Source organism: Giraffa tippelskirchi, chromosome 2, assembly GCF_054371585.1.
Source record: "Giraffa tippelskirchi isolate mGirTip1 chromosome 2, T2T-mGirTip1v1.2.pri, whole genome shotgun sequence".
NCBI classification, from domain to species: domain Eukaryota; kingdom Metazoa; phylum Chordata; class Mammalia; order Artiodactyla; family Giraffidae; genus Giraffa; species Giraffa tippelskirchi.
In genome coordinates this window covers 6,008,500-6,029,161 of record NC_137276.1, presented here as the reverse complement: position 1 = coordinate 6,029,161, position 20,662 = coordinate 6,008,500, and the positions used below count along the sequence as shown (strand labels likewise).

The 20,662-nt window shown below is 46.9% G+C and overlaps 1 protein-coding gene across 12 annotated transcripts in view; it reads right to left on the bottom strand.

Annotated features, from left to right (window-relative positions):
• Positions 1-20,662, bottom strand: part of C2H10orf90 (chromosome 2 C10orf90 homolog) — a 385,456-nt gene that overhangs the window by 82,114 nt on the left and 282,680 nt on the right. For 7 of the 12 annotated variants that reach the window (XM_081533101.1, XM_081533149.1, XM_081533183.1 and 4 more), the window contains one exon: positions 977-1,068. In XM_081533101.1, the coding sequence (XP_081389227.1) occupies positions 977-1,068 (92 nt within the window). Of the gene's footprint in view, positions 1-976; positions 1,069-9,822; positions 9,965-20,662 lie in introns of those variants that run through there. The other 5 variants (XR_014066432.1, XM_081533110.1, XM_081533118.1 and 2 more) reach the window with 1 other exon arrangement.

Sequence of the window (20,662 nt, the reverse complement as noted above, 5' to 3'; positions counted from 1 at the left end):
GCTCTGGAGCCAGACAGCTTATGAGCTGTGAGATTTGGGGCAAGTCAACTACTGGAGCTACTGAAGCTTTCATTTTATCATCTGCAAAATAGGTATAATAACAATTCAGTTGTCCCTCAGAATCCAGCGGGGGTTGGCTCCAGGACCCACCTCCTCAGACACCAGAATCCAAGGATGCAAGTCCCTTGTGTAAAATTTCAGAGTGTTTGTAACATAACCTATGCACATCCTGCTGTTTACTTTCAATCATCTCTAGATCATTTATAGCCTGCAATACAGTGTAAATATTATATCAATATATAAACTGGCATGTAGCATGTTCAAGTTTTGCTCTTTAGAATTTTCTGGGATTCTTTTCCCAAATAGCTTCGATCTACAGTTGGGTGAACCCACAGATGAAGAATCCATGGATATGGAAAGCCAGTGATCCCTCCTTCCCGGGATTGTGGTAAGGTGAAAAGAGTCAGTTAGACAGAAGCTGGCATGTGATATGTTGTCAACATTACCACTGTGTACACAGAGTTCTTTATTGTCTAGCATCAGAAACATTTCATTTTGTAAATATGACCTCTAATTTCCTTCCCTGTGTGAGACTGCTGACATTTTTTGCAGTTATAACAACCTGTGCTAGCTTGTTAGATTTCAAATTACCTCTTCTCCACCTTCAAAATGCCATATGGCATCATCCTTCCTCTTCAGCAGATTAATTTTGGTTTAAAGTTGAGATTTGATCTCCATATTCTCCTTTGATACTGCAAATTTACAAATTATTGGTCAAGATTATAAAAGGATGAATGAATACACACTGCATACTTTAACGTAAAGTCTTAGTCATGACGGTTAGATTTTCTGCTGTGTTGATCCCACTTTTGACTAAACAAAATAAAATGCAAACACGTCACAAGTAGGCCAGTGATCACGTTTTACAGTTGGCTGCATTTTGCTGACTACTCTAGGAGTTAGAAACATATGTTACCTCGGTGAAGTCAGATCTCTTCTCTGGAACATCAGACTGGAGATTTTTAAGGGCAATTTGATCGTGGGGACTGTACTGGCTGTCCCGTAATCCTAGGCAAAAGGAAATAATATTGCTACTTTTTAGTATATGAAAGGATAAAGTGGAGTATGTAACTTTACTATAAAATTTAATGTCATCTACTCAAGTATTATGGACTTCCCAGGTGGCACTAGTGGTAAAGAATCTGCCCAACAATGCCGGAGACATAAGAGACACGGGTTCGATCTCTGGCTCAGGGACAGTCCTCTGGAGGAGGGCATGGCAATACACTCCAGTATTCTTGCCTGGAGAATCCCATGGAGGACCCTGGTGGGCTACAGTCCATGGAGTTGCAAAGAGTCAGAAATGATTGAAGCGACTTAGCACACAAGTATTATATGAACCAATAGTGAATCTAGGCTACTCGGACCCATGATAAAAACCTTGTCTGTCTCTCTCATCCACTCCACCCACTCCATGGAGGCTCTGAGTTCACTGTTATTCAGTTTATCAGGTTGCAAGATGCCTTCTTCCATACTGTTGCTTTATGTTCCCAGACTCGGTAATATTAATGAGTGAACAAGTTTAGCCTTCACACATTCACCCGTGTTCTGAGTTTGCACCCAGTAGAAGAGAGAATCACATCTGTGGATTTCTCAATAGCCCCGGAGTTACGAAAGCCTGAACTGCAAGATCAACTTTTCATCCAACCTCTTAAGGCAATCATTCTGGAAGGAGCTGTGAGTGATTCAAACACTGATACGGAAGCTGTTTTGGAATATCTGAAGATAACTTTGTGATGACATCTGTGAAGAAAAAATGAGACACGTGGACCACCCTCCACACAAACACCAGCCACAGCAATGGTCGAGAATACCTGCAGGTCACGTGCACACAGCAGTGGCCAATAATTGTAGAACCTGGGCTCGGGCCCTGGCTCCACCATCCGCCAGCTTGGAAACTATGGATGAGTCTATGGAATCGCTCCATGGAATTTCCTCATCCACCCAACCTGCCCTGCACACATGATGGAAAGCTGAGAAGAAGGAAATTGTACTTTGCAATGCAAGCCTGCAGTATCAGGACGTCTGCCTGGTGTCTTGCTGCCAATGCAGGAAAGTGAGTCAAGCCCAAGAAGGTGAGCAGTTATCAGCCTTCACTGCAACACAGCCCTGGGTTACAGCATTGTCTTCACAATGCAGCTATTCCAAGGAGAGTGATTTTCCAAAAGGCTACAAAGAATGCTTTCCCAGCTGCTGGTGCTGCTGATGAGAAAGAAGAGATCGAAGAAAGCAGCTCTGTAATTTAGCATCTTTATCAGTTCATGAGAAGGGTTTATTAAAGAATTTAGAAAAAATTTAAAGCATCTTATGGGGGAAATGATACGCTATGGCATTTTCAAGTTTGGCAGATTTGCAAAAGCATCAGGATATGGTCATTTCAAGGGCCACCACTGACCCGTGCAAAATGTATCTATGTCTCGTCTTGTCCTTGGTGACAACAGAGACCCCATCAGATCCACCCAGATGTGTGGCCGTGTCCCCATCTGAGCCTGGTACTGAGTGACAGAGACGTTCATCCAACATGATGTGCATGGATTACTTCCCATGAAGCACAAATATAAGACCTGAAAGATGTCATGGATTTCTGTGCAGAGTCGATGCATCATGATGAACTGACAATAACGCTGATGAAGATGGAAATCTTCCTGGCTCTGGTCTGTGTTTAAGAACTCTGCAGTCAGCACAGGCCTGGGGCCAGACCAACCTGGTCTGCATCCCAGCTTGGCCCCGAGCTCACCTGCAGAGGGGAGATGCTTGCCCTCCCTCCACATTATGGATGAGTCTTCATCCCTAAATGCAGATAATAACACCTCATTCCCAGCCTTGCGATCTGTGCACTACAGATTCCGTATGTTACCAGGGGTGGGATGTGGGGTTAATGCTTGGTAAATAACCCTGGTTACGATCATTAATGAGTGGGTCCAAGGCAGTTGCTCCTCTCCCACCCAGACTCAGATGGTCCCTATCTCCAAGACATCGGTGGTCACTGGAATCAGACCACAAAGTCCCAGGTTCTCTAACTATGTGTGTGACTTTGGGCAAGTGGTTCTGCAACCCTTAGCTCCTCGCTATGAAGTGGGCATAGTGGGGCTTACTTCACAGAGTTCCTGGAAAAAGGTGAAGTGACCTAAATAGCACAACACTCAAAATATAACAACATGCAATGAACATCACTTCATGGCAAAGAGATGGGGAAACAATGGAAACAGTGACAGACTTTATTTTCTTGGGCTCCAAAATCATTGTAGATGATGACTGCAGCCATGAAATTAAAAGACACTTGGTCCTTCGAAGAAAAGCTATGACAAACCTAGATAGCATATTAAAAAGCCGAGACATTGCTTTGCCAACAAAGGTCTGTCTAGTCAAAGTTATGGTTTTTCCAGTAGTCATGTATGGATGTGAGAGTTGGCCCATAAACAAGGCTGAGTGCCAAAGAATTGATGCTTTTGAACTATGGTGTTGGAGAAGACTCTTGAGAGTCCCTTGGACTGCAAGAAGATCCAACCAGTCAATCCTAAAGGAAATCAACCCTGAATATTCATTGGAAAGACTGGTGCTGAAGCTCCAATACTTTGGCCACCAGATGCAAAGAGCCGACTCATTAGAAAAGACCCTGATGCTGGGAAATATTGTAGGCAGGAGGAGAAGGAGACGACAAAGGATGAGATGGTTGGATGGCATCACCAACTCAATGGACATGAGTTTGAGCAAGCTCCAGGAAATGGTGAAGGACAAGGAAACCTGGCGTGCTGCATTCCATGGGGTTGCAAAGAGTTGGACACAACTGAGTGACTGAACAACAACGACAAACAAATATTAGCTACGGAGAAGTGTCATCTCTAGCAGGGAGGAGGGAGGCTGCCAAGACAAGACAAGCAGGGTCTGTGTGTGAGTATCTTCTTGATGCTATAACAAATGGTTTAAACAACACAAATTTATTATCTTACAGCTGGATATCTGAGTCCAATACGAGTCTCCCTGGGCTAAAATCAAGGTGTTGCTAAGGCTGCACTTACATGGGAGAGTCTAGGGAGACCCTGTTTTTCCTTGCCTCTCCTTGCCTTCCAGCCAGCTTCTAGAGACTGCCATATTCCTTGGCTCATGGTCCCTCATCACTGTAAACTTTGTTTACATTATCACATCTCCATGATCCTCCTATTCCTTCTTCTAATGATCCTTCTGATTAGACTGGGCCACCCAGATAATGCAAGACACTCTTCTCTCCTTAGGTGGGTTCTTAATCCCACCTGCAGAGCACCTTTTGCCATTTTTTTTTAAATTGCTAAGTCGTTTCCAACTCTTTTGTGATTCCCATGGGCTGAAGCCCAACAGGCTTCTCTGTCCATGGGATTTCCCAGGTAAGAATTCTAGAGTGGGGTGCCATTTCCTTCTCCAAGGGGCCTTCTCGACCCAGGGACTGAACCCGCATCTCCTGCTTGGCAGGTGGATTCTTTCCCACTGAGCCACTTAAAAGGTAATATATTCACAGGTTTTAGGCATGAGGATGTGGACACAGTTTGCGGGACCATTATTATACGCATCACAGTCTAGTTGAGGAGACTGAGGTAGATGTATTGGCTGGAATGTAGGGTCTTTAAAATGATGACTCTATGGGAAAGTTCTTAAAATGTAACTTTAACTGAAAGAAAGGAATCAAAGTCTTATGAATCCCATGATTGCAACATTTAAATTTTTAAAAAATGTTTGTGGGAATCCACACAAATGATAAAACTGTAACTTACAGTTATAAGCCTGTTTTTGAGTAAAATTGAGGTGTGATTACAGCCATGCATGCATTAATTGAGCCTGATCAATTAATGACCCAAAAGCCGTAAGAGAGCTTACTAGACTGGGCTTCCCTCATAGCTCAGTCAGTAACGAATCTGCCTGCAATGCAGGAGACCTGGGTTTGATTCCTGGGTCTGGAAGATCCCCTCCCCTGGAGAAGGGAATGGCAACCCACTCCAGTATTCTTGCCTGGAGAATCTCATGCACAGAGGAGCCTGGTGGGCAACAGTCTATGGGGTCCCAAAAGTTGGACGCGACTGAGCGACTAAACCACTAGACTGGTTAAAAGTAGAGACTTTAGGTAAAAAAGAAGACCTTGATCCAACTCTGTCTCTGACACTAACCATTTGTGCAATTGAGGTCATTTTGGGCAACTTTCTTAAATTGTCAATCTTACTTCCCATGTGTCAGAGGAAACACAAGACTTGTCTCCTAGGGTGTTACAAGGAATAAGTGATGACAAATACCAAGAACTTTGCCGAGTTCCTGGCACATGGTGACATGTCCCCTGTCCCTTCCCACCTGACCACATTACTGCCATTACTGAGAGAGTCCCCCCTCCACCGGGGGGTCCCACCCTGCCATCTCTGAGTAAGGCAAAGCCAGTGGACTTTCGAGGCAGGCTACCAAGAACAAGGCTGATGGGAGTTTGGACATTTTCCAGCAGCTGGGATCCGTGTCTCCAAAACAGATATCTGCAGAACCCAGGGCCCACGGGACCCGGCCTAGGTCACTGGAGGAGGTACTACTACCTGGGCCGGAGGGGCCAGCCCATCTGCTCCTTCCTCTGCAGCTGGCCTGTCCCAGAGCTCTCACGGGGTAGCTGCCTGTCCACGGGCCAGCAGGTCATTCTCACTCCGCAGCAGGAAACCATCCTGGTTAAGGGGATACTGGCAGAGGGTAGACCCTGGGCACCTGGAGGATGCACACCGGACGGGGCTTCATCGCAGAAGTCAGGCAGCCTGGGTCCAAGTGCTGGCTCTGAGACCTCCAGCTCTCCGTGCTGAGTAACTGGAACGCGGAGCTGACCCTCTTCCCCACCCGTTGCCTGGCCGCCCCCGGCTGCAGGGAGGCGGCTGTCAGAGTCTCATAGCTTTGCTCTTCTCTGAGAACCATCCTCGACAGAAGGCTTCCTCCACCTTGGCCCACAGCCGATGGGGACTCGGAGGGGTACAACTGCCAGGGCAATGCTCTGCTTTGCTCCAGAGCATAACCCAAGGACCAGCCTGCACCCGAGCCCCCTCCGTCATCCCCCGCACCTTCCCCATCAGGCCTCTCACTCTCTCTGGGTTCTGTTCTCAAGCGCATCCTCTCCCTCGTGCCCCTCAATTCCCACCCCAGGCTCTGCTTCTTGGAAACTCGACATGCTTGCATCTCACCATGCTGGCCAAGAGCGGGGGCTTTCAGTGTGGGTCCCCAGACCAGCAGCCCCAGCATCACGGGGTGACCTCAGGAATCCACAGTGTCAGGCCCCGCCTCCTCACCTGCAGACCCACTGATCCAGAAACTCCGGGGTAGGGGGGCGGAGCGCACCTCCTGGGCCTGACGGAGCCTTCTGGTTCACTCGACGCCGCTCCACCCCAAGGGCTCTGTGGGTCCTGGACGATCAAGCACCTGCGCAGATGGTGACTTGAGGCCCTCGAACGGAGCCAGCGCTCTTCTGACTCCCAGTCATCCCACGGCTTTTGGAGAACGCACCGAGGGGATGGCAGTGGGGCTTTTTCTCAATGTCTTTAATTAGAACGAAGCCATCGATGATGGCAGCATGCGGTTATTCTGAAACAAACTAAAACTCATTCCCCAGGGGGAAATCAGACTGACAATTCAAGGAAGTTGCCCCAAATGATCTTAATTGCCCAAATGGTTAATGTCAGAGACAGATTAGGATCAGGATCTTGCTTTACCTAAAGTCTCTAGTTTTAACCAGTCTGGTGGTTTAGTCGCTCAGTCATGTCCAACTCTTGGGACCACATAGACTGTAGCCCGCCAGGCTCCTCTGTGCCTGGGATGCTCCAGGCAAGAATACTGGAGTGGGTTGCCATTCCCTTCTCCAGGGGATCTTCCCGACCCAGGAAGTGTTCCCAGGTCTCCTGCATTGCAGGCAGTTTCTTTACCAACTGAACTATGAAGGAAGCCCTTAACCCAGGCATTACTGGTTAAGGAATGGGCTGAGTCTGCTGCCCTGTGTCCTCGGTGCCCGGGGAGGGGTCACTGCACAGGCAAGTATGATGAGGGCTTCTCTTCCGTGATGGCTGGAAAGATGGAGCAGGATTCCACCTCCAGCCGCCTGAGTCCTTCCTCCAAAGCCACGGAGGCCTCCCTGGAGGCTAAGAGAGTCAGAACAACCCGAAACTGAACACACCGTGAGGACCTGAACCAGACTCCCCGGGAATCTAACTTCCTCCCTGGGGGAAAGCATGCTTCAGGGATAGGTTCCACCTGACTGGGAGTAAGCCTTCCTCAGGGTGATGGGGGCCCCAGGGTGGGGCGCAAAGGTGGTGAGATGCTGTCCCCTCCCACGACTCTAAGAGGAAGTCACAGCTGGCATCCCAGGAAGCCACCGGGAGAGGCCCACTAGCCAGGGACCTGGGAAAGGTGTGGGATGGCGTGAACTTAGGCAAAAGGGGACCCTGGGTCTGGAGAAGGTGGTGCAGCCCAAGCAGAGGTAAAAGAGGAAGGTGGAAGTGTCTTCAGGGACTGTGTGAGAGGGAATCCAGCACATCAGGAGACCGCAAGCAGCATGCTGGGCAAAGCCTGGGATACGAGTAAGGAGCTGCATACAATTCCCACAGGGCCCCCAGCACGGCTTGAGCTGTCTGTGCAGAAATAGCCGACAAGCCACATCATGCACTGCCTAATGAATCCATCCATCAGCGTCGCGTGTAAATGATGAACCCCAGGCTTCCATTGGTTCAGAGAGCTCACTTGTTTTCATGTCTCTATTGTGTGTATCAGGGACCCAGACGGGAAGTCCGCATTCCCACCTCGTAGACTGTAAATGCCTTCCCTCATTTCCAGTCTGATAGGAAGTGAGGAATTTTCACTTGACTCCAACATGATTGCTTCTGAATCTTGTCAGTAGATGTTTCTCAGAGAGACTCACTTCTCAGACCTGAACTAGAGCCGTCACCTCTGTGAGGTTTGACCCTGTTAACTACCCACTGCCTCTCTATTGTATTGTCTCCCGTCAGGTTCTCCCAAATCCCCTTGACATTGCCAGTGTGTGGCCTTGTGAAGGTCACACACTCCTGTGAGAACTCTAATGAAAAGGATGCATTTCCCCCTAGAACAGAACCTGGGAAACAAAGACATAACAAACTGAGCCCATGTGCAGACAGTGCTGGGAGCAAAGGGAGACCGGGATATGGCCATATATGCAGACAAAACTATAATTCAAGAAGATACGTGCACCCCTGTGTTCACAGCAGCACGATTCACAACAGCCAAGACACGGAAACAACCTACAAGTCCACTGACAGATGAGTGGATCAAGATGTGCTACATATATACAGTGGCCTATTACTCAGCCATCAAAAAGAAAGAAAGAAAAAATGCCATTTGCAGCAGCATGGATGGACCTAGAGATCGTCATACTAAGTGAAGTAAGTCAGGCAGAGGAAGACAAATATCATAAGATATCCCTTAATTTAAAATATGATGCAAATGAATTTACCTACCAAACAGAAACAGACTCACAGACGTAAAGAATAGACTTGTGGTTGCCAGCAGGGAGGTTGGGAAAGCAATGAACTGAAAGTTTGGGATTAGCAGATACAAGCTAGTATATAGAGATTGGATAGAAAACAACAAGGTCCCACTGTATAGTGGAAACTATATTCAATATCCTGTGATCAATCATAATGGGAATGAATGCATGTATATGTGAAACTGAATCAGTTTGGTGTACAGCAGAGGTTAGTACAACATTGTAAATCAACTATACTTCTATAAAATAAATTCTAAAAAATAAATAATCCAAAGACTTTGAAGTTAAAAAAAATGTAGTAAGTAAAGTTATTTCCATGAATGTAGATAATAAATTCTCTCCAAGTTTCAAACAAAAATTTTTTTAAATTAAAAAACAGAGTCCAAGATAGAAATCCTTAAAATGAGCCCCTTCTCCTTCCTGGAGGTGGCTGCTTCAATATCTCTGTGACCTTGGCCTTGGCTGCCACCTGCCCAGCTCTCCCATGGGGCTAACTCCTCGCCCTCTGCACAGCTCAGGGTCACCTCCGCTCATCAGGGCTCCTAGGTCTGCCCTCACCACACATGCCTTCCAATTTGTGTAGCTGCCTGTGTTCCTTTCCTAGAGCTGCCACAACAGATGAGCACAACAGGGCCGCTTACAACAGCAGGAATTTATTGTCTCACAGTCCTGGAGGCCAGACGTCTGAAGCCAAGCTGTTAGCAGGGCCATGCTCCCTCTGAAGGATGCAGCGAGCATCCCTCCTTGCTGCTTCTTGCTTCTGGCGGCTGCTGGCAACCCCTGGCATTCCTCGGCTTGTGGCAGCATCATTCGTCTGCCTTCACCCTCATGTGGCCATCCTGCCTTTGTCTCTACGTCTCCAAACTCTCTCTTATTACAAGGGCCCCAGTCACTGGATGGAAGGCTCACCCCTAGCCAGTATGACCTCATCTTGACTGCATCTGCAAAGACTTCATTTCCAAATCCGGTCCGTTCACAGGTTAGGACTTGAGCACAACTTCAGAGAGACACAATCTAACCCAGCACAGTGTCCGCAACAAGCCGCTATCACCGTGAGTTCTCACGACACTGCCCTGTAATCATCTGGGTGTGGGTCTGTCCCCTCAACTTGATGGAGGCCTTTAGAGGACACCTCATCATCACCTTCCCTCCCATGCCCAGCACAGTGCCTGCCAACTGAAGACCTTCACCAATTGTTGACTGAACAAATAAATCATTTTGCATTTTGATAGGCATTATATCTATGGGAGAAAATCAGAACATACCTTCCTCAGACAGCTTGATCATATTCCACTGATGTTTCAAAGACATTTTACTTAGATTCAAAGGTCTGTTAATGGCAAAGATGCACTGGGCTAAAGGGAAGAAAAATCGACCACAGTTCACATCCGTAACTCCTCTCGGAATGAGTCAGGCTCCCATGTTCCGCGGTGGGCTGAAGAACCTCCAAACACTCTACCTGTGATGAAGTCACTAGAATGTTTCCATGGCAACTGGGGAGAGGGTGAGGTGTCCACCCTGTGCTATTTCTCCTGAGAAGGAATAGCAATCATCACTTTGATGTTTATATCTGAGGCTTTGTTGAAAAGTTTAAAAAAAAAAACAGTTTGTGCAACCATTGAGTTTTCTGCAGAGCACTGTTAGATGTGAGACAAAGAATGATTTTATCTACTGCCTACATTCAGATACACATTCCCCTCAACTTCTCATTCGGAGAAGGCAATGGCACCCCACTCCAGTTCTCTTGCCTGGAAAATCCTATGGACGGAGGAGCCTGGTAGGCTGCAGTCCATGGGGTCGCTAAGGGTCGGACACGACTGAGCGACTTCACTTTCACTTTTCACTTTCATGCGTTGGAGAAGGAAATGGCAACCCACTCCAGTGTTCTTGCCTGGAGAATCCCAGGAACGGGGGAGCCTGGTTGGCTGCCATCTATGGGGTCGCACAGAGTCGGACACGACTGAAGTGACTTAGCAGCAACTTCTCATTACATTTTTATTTTTTACCTTGTTTTGATGATGCTGGTTCTCTTGCCAGGCAGCATTTTTTTACTGTGGATATGTTCCCTCACTATTAAAATACATTCAGATAGCATCACAATGTTAATTTGTTTACCCTACTTGTAATACGTGTTACCAATTTTTGCAAAGTGGTTTATCTAGAAAATTGGGCAACAGGGCAGTCTATGTACCATGCAAGCTATTATAGGAATTATGAATTCCAACAATTTAACAAAGCACCTTTGACACTAAATTATAATGAATATTGTTTTATAATTTATACCCAATCACGTTTGAGGTGGCCTATAATTAACAACACAGATAAGAGCCAGCAAAACTGATAAAAGACGCAAGTAATGAACTGGAGAATCATCGGACCATCAAGCCCAGGCTAAAGACGACCCTGGCACAGAAGAACCACAAACTAAGGCTGAGTTTGCAGCAGCCAAGGCCAAAGAGGGGAACATGATAAACTGCTTAACTCATTGCCTTTCAAATGAAATACACTGCTTTATATAGAGAGTGGTTTTATACTCTGGGATAAGGCACTGTTAGTATGGGTCATTAGATAAATAGACAGCACCTTTGTAAGTTGGTTCACAAACACCAGGACAGTGTAAAATTCACTGGACAACCCCAAGGTACTTTGAGTCAGGTCAATGTCACTCGTTATAGTTGTTCAGTCACTAAGTCATATCTGACTCTTTGCGACTCCATGGACTGCAGCATGCCAGGCTTACCTGTCCTTCACTATCTCCCAGAGTTTGCTCAAACTCATGCCCATTGAGTTGGTAATGCCATCCAACCATCTGATTCTCTGCCACCCTTTTCTCCTTTTGCCTTCAATCTTTCCCAGCATCAGGGTCTTTTCTAATGAATTGGTTCTTCATACCAGGTGGGCAAAGTATTGGAGCTTCAGCTTCAGTATCAATCTTTCCAATGAATATTCAGGGTTGATTTCCTTTAGGATTGACTGGTTGGATCTCCTTGCTGTCCAAGGGCCTCTCAAGTATTATACAGCACCACAATTCAAAAGCATCAATTCTTCAGTGCTTTGCCTTCTCTGTGGTCCAACTCTCATATCCAAACATGACTGCTGGAAAAACCATAGCCCGGGCAGGGGGGCAAGGGGTCTGCTGGGCTTCTGAAGGGCATACAGCCTCACCTAAGCAGAGGGCATGGGGGTGGGCAGCAAGGAGCAGCCCTGGGAGAGGTGGAAAGAGGAGGATTTTTCCTCCTTTCTTTTGCCCCAGCACAGCACGGTTCAGCAGGCAGAGTCCAGACAAGCAGCTGAGACCCTGGGCTCAGGTCCCAGCTGCCGTTCAGCAGTGACTTGAGCCGGTCAGCGCATCTCAGGGCTTAGCCTCCCGTCTGTGACATGAGGAATGTGCAGGGGCCTGGGTGGCCTCTGGGACACCATCTGGTTCTGCCAGGGGTTTTGTCCACGATGGCTGGGCTGAGAGGTGCTGGGGAGGTTTGAAGGACAGAGTGTGTGAGCGGCATCGCCATAAACTTGCTTCTTCCATAAACTTGAATGTGGCTTAGTAACACCCTCTCTTCTTCAAGGAGCATCAGGCTCACTAAAGCAGGGTCATCACTGCCTGGCACCGAACATCATGCAGTGGTTTGATTTCAGAAGGGACTGGTTCTGCCCCTCTGCCAGCTTCCCCTGGTTGAGATCCAGGCTGTTACGGGGTCCTGATCACTGGGCTCATTACCTACGCAGCTTTCTGCAGGATGAGTAGGGGTGGACTGTGCACCTTTAGTCCACAGCTAGGTGGCAACTGATACACAAAGAAGAAAAACAGGACGTCGTTGGAACCTCCTGAGAAAGAACCCAGAACCGCATCTGGCCCAGCTACAAAGCCACACACTCTAGAGAGAGCAGGAGAAGCTGCCCACTCGGGGTTCATTCCGTAAACAAACCATAGAAATATTTTCATAAGACGTCAGCCTGGACTTCCTCTCGGTCACGAGGAGTGATGTGGTTCTTGTTTGCGGGGCAGTGGGGCTTCTCACACTCCTCCTCTCGGCTACCTTGGCCGGAGCCTGTCTGGAGCCCACAGAGGTGATTACAGGTTCTGCCACGAGCTGGACAAATGAAATTGCTGCAGTGTCTGAAAGTTTCAAGTTGTAAATCTCTCATCGTAAGAACCATTAGCCGCACACTGTACACTGTGGGTATGGGAAGAGATGTGGCCACCAGATCAGATCAGAAAACCCAGCATCCAAGGAAAAACTCAGGCCCAGAGATGCTCACGCCTTACTGCCGTCATCCTGTCCTACCTGCAAAGTCCAAGCAGCCTCTCTACAGAATTTTCCAGGAGCTCATCTGCCATGCTGGACAGTTAGAACCAGGTGGCTATTCTCACCCGCTGTGACTTTTGAGTTGCTGTTGTTGAATGGGAGAAAGATCCTAGCACTCTGTTTTCCCTAACAGTCCCTCCTGCTGTAACAAATCACAAACTTCGGCGAGAACAAAGCAAACTGTCCCCTTATGTGTACAGGTTTGTCCTCACCCCCACCTTACAGCAAAGGAAGCAGAGGCTCAGAGCGGGGCAGGGTTTGTCAGAGAAGCTCCTGGCTGGGAAGTGGCTGAGCCAGACTTGCTCAGTCAAGGCCAGGACTCCAGATCACTGACTGATGGTCAAGTTATCTTCTAGCCACACCCCATCTATCTGAGCTGAGCTGCTGTCTCCCTGTGGCTGATTCTTTAAAAAATATAACAAACATACCATAAAACTTAAAATTCAGTGGTTTTTGTATATTCACAAAGTTGTGCACACATCACCATGATCTAATTCCAGAACATTTTCATCATCCCCCAAAGAAACCCATACCCATACTCCCCATCCCTGGAAACCACTAATATATGTTTTCTGGGTTTGACTATTCTAGATATTTCATATAAATTAAATCATAAATACGTGGGCTTTTGTATCTGGCTTAAAGATGGAAGGCAGCGGGAGAAGAGGGCAACAGATGGTGAGATGGTTCAATGGCATCACCGATTCAATGGACATGAGCTTGGGCAAACTCCGGAAGATGGTGAAGGACAGGGAAGCCTGGCATGCTGCAGTCCATGGGGTCGTGAGGGTCGGACATGAGTTGGCAACTGAACAACCACAACGTATTTCACTGAGTAACATGTATTCAAGGTTCATCCAGGTTGTGTCAGAATTTCATTCCTTTCTGTGGCTGAATAATGTTCATTTTGTATCCATATTCATACTGTATGGAGCACATATTGAGTATCTGTTCATTAACTGATGAGCATTTAGATTGTTTCTACTTTTTGGTTCCCCGATAGCTCAGTTGGTAAAGAATCTGCCTGCAATGTGGGAGACCTGGGTTTGATCTCTGGGTTGAGAGTATCCCCTGAAGAAGGGAAAGGCTACCCACTCCAGTATTCTGGCCTGGAGAATTCCATGGACTGTGTAGTCTATGGGGTCACAAAGAGTCAGACACCACTGAGCGACTTTCACTTTCACTTTTACGTGAATCAAGGCTACCATGTGAATCAATGCTGCCATGAACATTTGTTTTTGTCTTTTTAAAATTTATTTATTTTAACTGGACGCTAATTACTTTACAATATTGTAGTGGTTTTGCCATACATTGACATGAATCAGCCATGGGTGTACATGTGCTCCCCATCCTGAGCCCCCTTCCCACCTCCCTCCCTATCCCATCCCTCTGTGTCATCCCAGTGCACCAGCCCTGAGCACCCTGTCTCTGCCAGGAACATTTGTATACAAGGCTTTATGTGGACACAGCTTTTCTTTCTCACGGGGATATACCTAAGGGTGGAATGATATACCTAAGGGTCATATGATAACTCCATGTTTAACTTTTTGAGGAAATGTCAACCCGTTTTTCAAAGTGGCTTCACTACTTTACATCCTTACTAGCAAAGTAGTAATATTCCGTTTCCCCCATCTTTGTCAACACTTATTATTATTCACTCTTTTAATTGTAGCCTCCTACGGCTATGAGGTAGTATCTGATTGTGGGTTCCATTTGCATTTCCCTAATGACTAATAATGTTATGCATCTTTTCATGTGCTTACTTCCCATTTGTATATCTCTTTGCAGAAATATCTACTCAGCAACTTGGCTCAAATTTTAAGTTGCAGTATTTGTCTTTTTATAGCAGCTCTAGGAAAAAGAGGATTATAAAACTCCCTATGCCCCGTCCCTCCAAAGGAGGGAAGGACAAGAGAGATTCTCAGAACCACAACCCCTCCCCCAAGGCAACATCTTATTCCTACGTACCTTCAATCATAGCAGCATTAATGCATGAAGGCTTAAGACAATGTTCTTGGTGTCCCACAGACATGGGCTTGGATCTAGCTTGAACATTTATAATGTTTGCGTCTTAGATGATTCACCTAACTTCTGACACAGCTTTCCCATCTCCCGAACAGGGATCATGGTATCAGTTCACTGGACTGATAGGAGAGCCAAAAGAGGGGACACACTGAAAGCCTTCTGCACGTGACTTGTCACATGGAAAGTCCCCAGCAAAACTTCGTTTCCTTTTGTATCCAGTGAATATTTTTATAGCATCACTATGGGCGAGGTACTGATCTAGACCCCAAAGTCACAGCAACAAGCAAAATGGAAAATCTCTGCCTTTGTGGAGATTATAGGCAGCTTATCATTCTAGCAGAAGTTAATGATGCTGTTATTATTATAATTCAATGTTTTTACTCTTAATTGCAAAATAAGTACGGGCTCATCAGAAACTAGAGTGACAAGATAAAGGAAGTCTCACTAATGAACTTTAGAGAGAGACGCGGCATTAGCATCATTAATTACAGGTCTCGCAGTGCCCTAGCAAGGCCTTTCCACGGCCTTTCCTGTCCTTTGCACAGACACCTGAAAGGGGAGAAGCCGCCAGCAGGGGCTCGAGAATGTGAAAAAAATGTGCGAACACCAAGCTTTAGCACCTCCAGGTGTCCATGCAAAAGGAGGGATAACACACACTTACCAATCTAGGGGAGGCACTTAGAAGCATACTAACAGATCATTAAAACCAAAAGTAGGATAAAGAAGTAAAAGAGAAGGGTGCCCGGGAAGAAAAAGTTCACAGAGCAGCTCTTGTGGCTTGAAAAGCAAGTTCAGTGGGACGGGGTGGGGCTGAACATGAATTTGAATGAAAAGTGAAACTGCCAGCCTAGAGAACTCTTCTGCAGACTGGGAGCAAAGCCCGTTGAGAGGAATGAGGTTGAGGAATCATGGGAAATGGTGCTGAGTTCAGAGGTCAGCAGCTCTGCAGTGGAAAAACAGGGAGCTGACCTGCACTCAAGGCAAGCTCTACTGTGGACTAAAAGTGAAAGTCACAGAGTCTTGCCTGACTCTTTGTGACCCCTTGGACTATACAGTCCATGGAATTCTCCAGTCAGAATGTTGGAGTGGGTAGCCTTTCCCTTCTCCAGGGATCGAACCCAGGTCTCCCACACAGCAGGTGGGTTCTTTACCAGCTGAGCCACAAGAGAAGCCCAAGAATACTGTAGTGGGTAGCCTATCCCTTTTCCAGTGGATCTTCCTGACCCAGAAATCGAACTGGGGCTTCCTGCATTGCAGACGGGTTCTTTACCAACTGAGCTATCAGGGAAGCCTGTGGACTAGCAGGGTCAACCAATGAGCCACTGACCTTTTCTCCTGGTTTGCTCATCTGCAAAAAGGGTTCAGTAATTCTGACCTCATCATGCAGGTTAGACTCTCAAATACTTTAAAGAACCTGGGAAGTGAGACCTCTATCTAGCATAATCCAGTTGTTGATTCCCAGCTTACTGTGGGATTTTCTGAAATGCCTAGATGACAGCATAGGCATTTGTCAGATACTGTGATAGGTTTTGTTTGTTTGTTTGTTTGTTTTAGCTTTTTATTGTATATTGGAGCATAGCTCATTAGGGGCTTATCAGGTGGCACTAGTGGTCTGCTAATGCAGGAGATAAAAGAGATGTGGGTTTGATCCCTGGGTCGGGAAGATCTCCTGGAGGAAATGGCAACCCACTCCAGTATTTTTGCCTGGAGAATCCCATGGACAGGGGAGCCTGGAGGGCTATGGTCCTTAGGGTCATAAAAAGTCGGACACAGCTGAAATGACTTAGCACACACGCACACACAGCCGGTTAACAATGTTGTGATAGTTCCAGGTGCAGAGCGAAGGGACTCAGCCCTACGTGTACATGTATCCATTCTCCCCCAAACTCCCCTCCTATCCAGAACAAAATGTTCTTTGACAGGAGAATTTATAAATAAATTGTGAGATAGTCAACTATCCAGCAGTGAACATAAGATAAACTACAGGTACACAATTAATATAGATGACAAAAAGCACATCAAAATAAGAGTAGAAATCTATAAAGCAGAAAAAAAAAGAATAACAAAATGTTGGTTTGTGGGAAAGGGAGACAACAAAATCAGTCAAAATAAATTTCAAGACACATTCAAGTAGCCATTGTGTTGCTGTCATTCCATCCCAGCATCCGTGTCTCTAAGGCTGTCTCTGCCTCTGGTCGGGGACATCATGATGATCATCTTGGGTGGTCCTGAAGCACAGGAGGCGCATTGATGCCTTCTCACCAGCATCACCTTCCAAGAGACCCTGGAGCCTGGACTCTGAGGCTCCCCCAGGGGTTGGCATCACCACTGCACCTATGTCTCAATCCTAGCACTCCCTTGGCCCCAGGAACTCAGAGAACACAGTCCCCTCATGCTCTCTGACCTTCAGGCTGCACTCTTCAATGGGTTTGATCAAAGCAAGATCACCCCAGATCAACCCCAATGAGTGGAGTCAGGACTTACATGCAGAGTGAGCACAAAGTGAGTGTTCTTAAAAAAATAACTTGCTCATGTACTACTAAGCCCCGCATAAACCCAGCAGTGCTCCTGACAGTGGCGTTCTGGGATCCTCTCTCGCCTTCACAGATAGTAGTCACATATGCTTGTGCTTCAATCTCTTCCTAACCATAGCATACAGATGACAAGGTGGTAATATCTTCCCCAAGTCCTCTAAACACAGAAGTAAGTCCCTTTCAACTCAGTGGAAATCTGTCTTATCATTTAAATCTCAGTTCAAACTATTTCCCTCTAGAAGCTTTTGCCCCCAGGAAAAAAATAAATCAGTTGTTCTCCTGTGTTTTCCGGGCACTTTTTCACTCTCATATACTCATCAGTGTACCGTAACTTCCTGGGGGCAAAAGTCTCCATCTTTGTGTCCACTCCACCCCCAATCTTCTGCTTTGGGAGATTAAGCAGTGAGGAATGAACTCAGACTTTGGAGGACCTGATCCTAACTTTGTCTTCAGCAAAGTTAACCTCTTGGAGCTTGTTTCCCACCTGTGAAGTGAGAATTGATGGAATTGCTTCCTGCCCGGGAAGCTCTCAGCACAAGCGCCTGGCACAGAGCAGAAGCTGAGAAGTAGCAGCTGCCCATCGATATGAGAGATGACAACATGTTCGCTGAACTGGGCTGAGTGACTTTTGCTGGCTCCTCAGGGGTGGGTCTGCTCCATGGCATCCACGTGGCACCTCCTGAGGTCAGGATGCTTGTCAGAGCTGGGGCTACACTAGACCAGAGCCCCAGGATGTATCTCCGTATAAAGAGGAGGGAGGAGAAAATATTGGGTTGGCCAAAATGTTTGGGGTTTTGCATACCATTTTATGGGACAACCAAACTATTTGGCCAACCCAATACAATGATCCCCTGTGAACAGGAGGTGCCTGCTTTCTCCCTCCCCTCCCCCTTCCATGGAGCTCCAGACACAGCGACGCCCTCCTGCTGAGGACTCTCCTCAGCCTCCCTGGAGAATGCCTCTGCTTTGCACACCCTGGATGCAAGTCCTGTCCCCCCGAGCCCCCCAACATACCCCTGAGACAGCAGGGGCCACCTGCCTGGGCAAACCCAGGTCAGTCTGGCAGTTTATATTCTGTGCTTCCAACGTAGACTTCAGCACGCCCACCTCTTGTGTCCCAACTACGTCTCTGGTTTGTCCCTTGAGAATTTCTGGGCATGCTCTCTCTGCCAGCTCCTTTTCTTTGGCATCACCTCTGCCATTCTCCACCGTGCCTGCTCTTCACATTGTAACTGGGCATTTTTGCTTCCAAATCTCTCAGTCCTTTGGATCTGGCTGGAAGGTGTGCTGCCAAACAGAGGCTATTGCCATGTTTGGGATACCTGGTCCCTCGGGTCCCTTGGGTGATGACTGGCATCATCCCCAAGGCCCAGTAGACACAGCCAGCTCTTCTATGATGTCTACAGAAACAGCTTCCCTACAGCTCTCATTGACTCCCAAAGCGAGAAGAGATAACAGTGCCACTGGGTCCATATGACTTCCATTTTTCTAATAAGAATACAGAGATTTCTAGAAGGAATTTCAGGTTTGTGTGTTTGTTGCTATTTTCATTCTGCTCCCCACCCACCCAGCTAACTGACAGAAACGGGAAGCAATCAGTAGACCTGGAAACTTTCGGAAAGCTCCTGTTCACCTTGCATCTCCCGGTGGGAAGACAGCACAGCCTGCACACCAGGGGTCTGTGTGTGGTTGTGTCCCTTAGTGAGTCTCGGTGGAAGTCACAGCCATCCCTTTAGCATCTCCCCCCTCAAGTCCCTCAACCCCCAGGAGCAGAAACCAGCCACTACCATCTCGCTGAAAAGGAAATGATACCCAGGTGGCTTGCTCAGGGCGTCTGAGATCCCACTCATGAAAAGCCACCTGTTTTCATTCTGGTCCCAGGAAATTTGTAAACAGATCCCCAAATCCCCCATCAGCATTGTCTTAATAGCGTCCTGCTACAAAGACCATAAAACGTGAAGTTGTGCTCACACCTCTCTCAATCAAGTGCCTTCTATGAATTGCCTGGATGGAAAGGAAACACTGAGAAAAGTGTTCATGATCTAAACCCACGGCTGCTGGAATTCTGATTTGATAGTTTTTTTTCCTACGAAAGTTTTCAAAAAGGCAGAGGAACCAGAGATCAAATTGCCAATATCCGCTGGATCATCGAAAAAGCAAGAGAGTTCCAGAAAAACATCTATTTCTGCTTTATTCAAAGCCTTTGACTGTGTGGATCACAATAAATTGTGGAAAATTCTGAAAGAGATGGGAATACCAGACCATCTGACCTGTCTCTTGAGAAGCCTGTATGCAGGTCAGGAAGCAACAGTTAGAACTGGACATGGAACAACAGACTGGTTCCAAATAGGAAAAGGAGTATGTCAAGGCTGTATATTGTCACCCTGCTTATTTAACTTATATGTAGAGTACATCATGAGAAATGCTGGGCTGGAAGAAACACAAGCTGGAATCAAGATTGCTGGGAGAAATATCAATAACCTTAGATATGCGGATGACACCACCCTTATGGCAGAAAGTGAAGAAGAACTAAAGAGCCTCTTGATGAAAGTGAAAGAAGAGAGTGAAAAAGTTGGCTTAAAGCTCAACGTTCAGAAAACTAAGATCATGGCATCTGGTCCCATCACTTCATGGGAAATAGATGGGGAAACAGTGGAAACAGTGTCAGACTTTATTTTTTTGGGCTCCAAAATCACTGCAGATGGTGATTGCAGCCATGAAATTAAAAGACGCTTACTCCTTGGAAGGAAGGTTATGGCCAACCTAGATGGCATATTTAAAAGCAGAGACATTACTTTGCCAACAAAAGTCCGTCTAGTCAAGGCTATGGTTTTTCCAGTGGTCATGTATGGATGTGAGAGATGGACGGTGAAGAAAGCTGAGCGCCGAAGAATTGATGCTTTTGAACTGTGGTGTTGGAGAAGACTCTTGAGAGTCTTTTGGACTGCAAGGAGATCCAATCAATCCATCCTAAAAGAGATCAATCCTGGGTGTTCATTGGAAGGACTGATGTTGAAGCTGAAACTCCAATACTTTGGCCACCTCATGCAAAGAGTTGACTCATTAGAAAAGACCCTAATTCTGGGTAAGATTGGGGGCAGGAGGAGAAGGGGACGACAGAGGATGAGATGGTTGGATGGCATCACCAACTCAATGGACAAGGGTTTGGGTAGACTCCGGGAGTTGGTGATGGACAGAGAGGCCTGGCGTGCTGCAATTCATGGGGTCACAAAGAGTCG